At 33.8% G+C, this 4,053-nt stretch overlaps 1 protein-coding gene across 1 annotated transcript; it reads left to right on the forward strand.

Moving 5' to 3' along the window:
* Window positions 1-1,478: 1,478 nt before the first annotated feature.
* EAH_00020240 (hypothetical protein) lies at window positions 1,479-1,835 on the forward strand (the record flags this gene model as incomplete). Its single annotated transcript, XM_013397209.1, has 2 exons — window positions 1,479-1,671; window positions 1,774-1,835. 2 exons carry the CDS (start codon window positions 1,479-1,481, stop codon window positions 1,833-1,835), a joined length of 255 nt encoding a protein of 84 aa, XP_013252663.1.
* Between the last annotated feature and the right edge of the window lie 2,218 nt (window positions 1,836-4,053).

Consider the following 4,053-nt stretch of genomic DNA (forward strand, 5'->3'; position numbering starts at 1 on the left):
GTTCTTCAGCAGAATATATATATATATATATATTACATATATATATATATATATATTCTACTAAAGACTATATATATATATATATATGTTCTTCATGTTAGTTAACAACAACAAAAGTAAAGAAGTAAAACATTAAAAATATATACAATAATTTGCTGCATGCATTATTATCTTCAGCCGTCTCTAATTGAGTATATACAGTTTGGCTGTATTATATTATTATTATATATAATTTATTAATGTATATAACATATTATTAATTATTATTAATATAATTTATTTATTATTAAGCAGCAACTAGCTGCTTTTATTAGCACTAAACGCCTTTACTGTTGGACATTATTAAACAGAAAATATATATATTATATATATATATTATATATATATGCATACACTTAAAATATATACATTATATATATATATATATATCTGGTGCTGCTGCTGCTGCTGCAAGACGGCGAACTCTGCAAGCAAGTAAATAAATATAAGTAAATATAAATAAAAAATATTATTTAGAACAATGAAGTATTATAATATTAAAAATAATAATAGTAACTAATGATGATACTGTAGCACCCTTTTGCTTTAATTAATGTTTTTCTAGTAAATCTCTCTTCTAATTACAGCAGCTCTCTTTAATGCGTTAACTTTTAATCTATTAACTTGTTTAAGTCTTCATTCTTCATTATATACTTGTAAACCCATTTAGACAGACATAATTATAATTTATTAATTAATTAGAGGGTTTTCAACATAAATGAAGTAAAAGAGATATTAAGATTCTACAGCTTTATGCTCTATCTACCTATATCATATATATATATATATATATATATGTATATATCTATTATATATATAAATGTATCTATTATATATATATATATATATATACATATTTATTATATATATTATACATATAACATGTTTGTATATTTATTTTATTTTTTTGCTGTTTACGATCTTCGCTTTCTCCTCTTTTCTGAACTTCTCTATTTCGTTAAGCTGCTATATCTTTATATATATAAATATATATAATATATATAATATATATAATATATATAATATATATGTTGCATATATGCTATATATATGTAAAGCAGCGTATCCCTTGCATGTCTTTAACTCTTCTTGTTTTGAAATATAGGGAAGACCGCCAACGCTGTATAAAATTTAAAGAAATAAAAAGGGTTTAGGGTTTAGGGTTTAGGGTTTAGGGTTTAGAGAAGAGGGTGGGTGAGGGGAGAGTCTGTCTGTGTGTTGTTCTGTCCTTTAAATCAAATAATATTATCTCAAGCAGATGTTTTTAATATAAATAATTAATTAAAGGCGTACAAATAATACATATTTTAATTAATAAAGATTAAAAACCTTTGTATGTTTGAGTCTTTTTCATATGGGTCCTCCTTAACATTGTTCAGGTGTATGTACACTTCGTATTTCCTTACAAACCCTTTATCTGCTACAGCAGATGCAGCACCATGCTGCAGATGCAGCAGCAGCAACAGATGCAGCAGCATCAGATGCTGCTGCAGCTGATGCTGCAACAGATGCAGCAGCAGCATCAGATGCAGCAGCACCAGATGCAGCAGCGTCCGATGCAGCAGCATCAGCTGCAGCAGCATCCGATGCAGCAGCAGCTGCAGCCGCTACATCCAGGCGCTGGCGCTGACTGTGAGGCCGTCTTGATGGGCCCCCATAGAGGCTTCGAGGCAGTCTTCTGCGTAAGCAGCTAGTGCATTTCTTCTAAGCATTCTTCTTCTTAATATGATACAGCTGATAACAGATACGATGAGAAGAACGCCGATAAGGGCAGCTGCAATGATAAAGAGAGTTAAATCTTGAGTTATAGCAATACACTTCGGCAGGCCGTCTACAGTGTCCAGTTTATAGTTAGAATTGCATACACAAGAATATGTTGATATTCCTGCTGAACAGCTTTTAACAGCAGCAGAGTCCCCGCAAGCTGCATCTTCACATGGGGAGTATATACACATTTGTCGTCTTTGTTTAGATACTAATCGAAAGAACTGTTTGCACTGGCATTCGGCTCCAGTTGGGGTGTCTGTACAGCTGAGAAGACCCTCTGATCCGCAGGGTTCGTCTTTACAAACAGTAATAGATGAAGAAGAAACGCATGTTTTCTTGCCCTTGACAGTTTCGAGTGTATAGCCAGGGCGGCATATACAAGAATACTCTGATGGACTGTCTGTACGGCATTGTAATACAGCATCAGCAGATCCACAAGGCTGATCATCACACAGACTTTTTAAAACGCATGCAGGGCTTAAGGGGTCTGTGTCATCCCACGTATATCCTTTAGGGCATATACAATAAGCTGTACCATCAGGCCTACCTTTGCATGTACCTGGAGAGCATTTATTTGTTTCTGTATTTGAACAAGGATCTTTATAACATATTACACCGTCACCTACATACCCATCTCTGCAGCGGCAGTACACTCCGCCGTAGCTGCTTGTATCGGCCTCTACACAAACTGTATTAGAAGGGCACTTATGCTCTTGATGCTTGCATGCACAATGTGAAGAGTTCATAACACTCCAGCCGCCTGTTGTACAAGAAGATCTACAGCGAAGGTCTCCTAGAACATCGCCGCAGCAACTACCGGGAGGACAGTATATAGGTATAGGATAGTTTTTATATTCTTCTCTAGGGGTCAATCCTAATGAGTCCCAGCAAGGCATATCAAGGGCTCCGAAACGACAAAGATAATTGCGATAAATATTATTTTCGGGCAATGTCCAGCCATCCTTCACCACCCAATTCAATACAGGAGTGTCTTCTTCTATTATCTTTGCTATACGCTCTTCTTCTGTCAAGACTCTTGTGCTGCTGCTGCTGCTGTTGCTGCTGTTGCTTATGATGTCGCTACTGCTGCTGCTGCTGTTGTTGTTGTTGTTGTTGTTGTCGTTGGTTGTGATCCCGCTGGTCGTGCCTTCAAGAGTGTTGCTGCTGTTGCTGCTGCTGCTGTTGTTGTTGTTGCTGCTGCTGCTGCTGCTGTCTGCAGCAGCAGTGAGAGAGGATCCGGGTACTTCTGCAGCATCTGTAAGAATGAGAATAAGGAGGTTAAAACAGAGAAGCCAATATAATTTAATAGACAATAACCTGAATAACATTTTTGCTGCTGCTGCTGCTGCTGCTGCTGCGGGTAGCAGCAGCAAGACAACTCATCTCATACAGTCTTCTACTACCCAGCATAACTCTAAGCGCATGCAGCAGCAGAAAAAGCAAAAAAAAAGATATAAAGATATTATAAAATATATTTGCAATTCGTGCAACAAAGAAGAGAGTGCCCTTAGACTACCAACTGCTATCAAAGGCCCTCAAAGGCGGAGGCATCTCCAGCTAGCGAGCACAGCACAGCAGCAGATTCAAAGTAATTTCTTTAATATTTATTATATTAATAAATTTATTTTTTATTATCCACAAACATTTGTCAAAAATGTTATTATAACCCACATAACGCATGCAATCATTACTCTACAGGGAGATCCCTCCTCCGGGTGTATATACTCAGATATTTATATATATATTGAATATAAAAAATGTGTATGTATACTTATATATATATTTATTTCTATATATATATTTATTTATTTATATTTATATATTTAAACCTACATTATATACAAAAACAAATATATATTATATGTATATATATATGCATGTCTCGAGTCTCTCTCTATGGGTTTCGGCTGCCCACCCCTCTTCTTCAGTATATTGTAATTTCTCAGAAAACAGCTAAAAATAATTTGTTTAAATTTAATATTAAAACAAAAACCACCCTTAAAAATACTCACAGCCAGAAACACTGGCCATTGGCGGCTGTCATATATTTATATATATTTATATGTATGTATATATATGTATACATATTATATATATTTACATATATATATACAATATATATTATATATATACAATATATATAATGTATATACAATATATATATGAATATATATACATATATCTATTTATATATATATATATGTATATATATATATATATATATATATCTATTTATATATATATATA

Source organism: Eimeria acervulina, genomic scaffold (genome assembly GCF_000499425.1).
Source record: "Eimeria acervulina Houghton genomic scaffold, Eah_scaff138, whole genome shotgun sequence".
In the NCBI taxonomy this organism is placed as follows: Eukaryota; Apicomplexa; class Conoidasida; order Eucoccidiorida; family Eimeriidae; genus Eimeria; species Eimeria acervulina.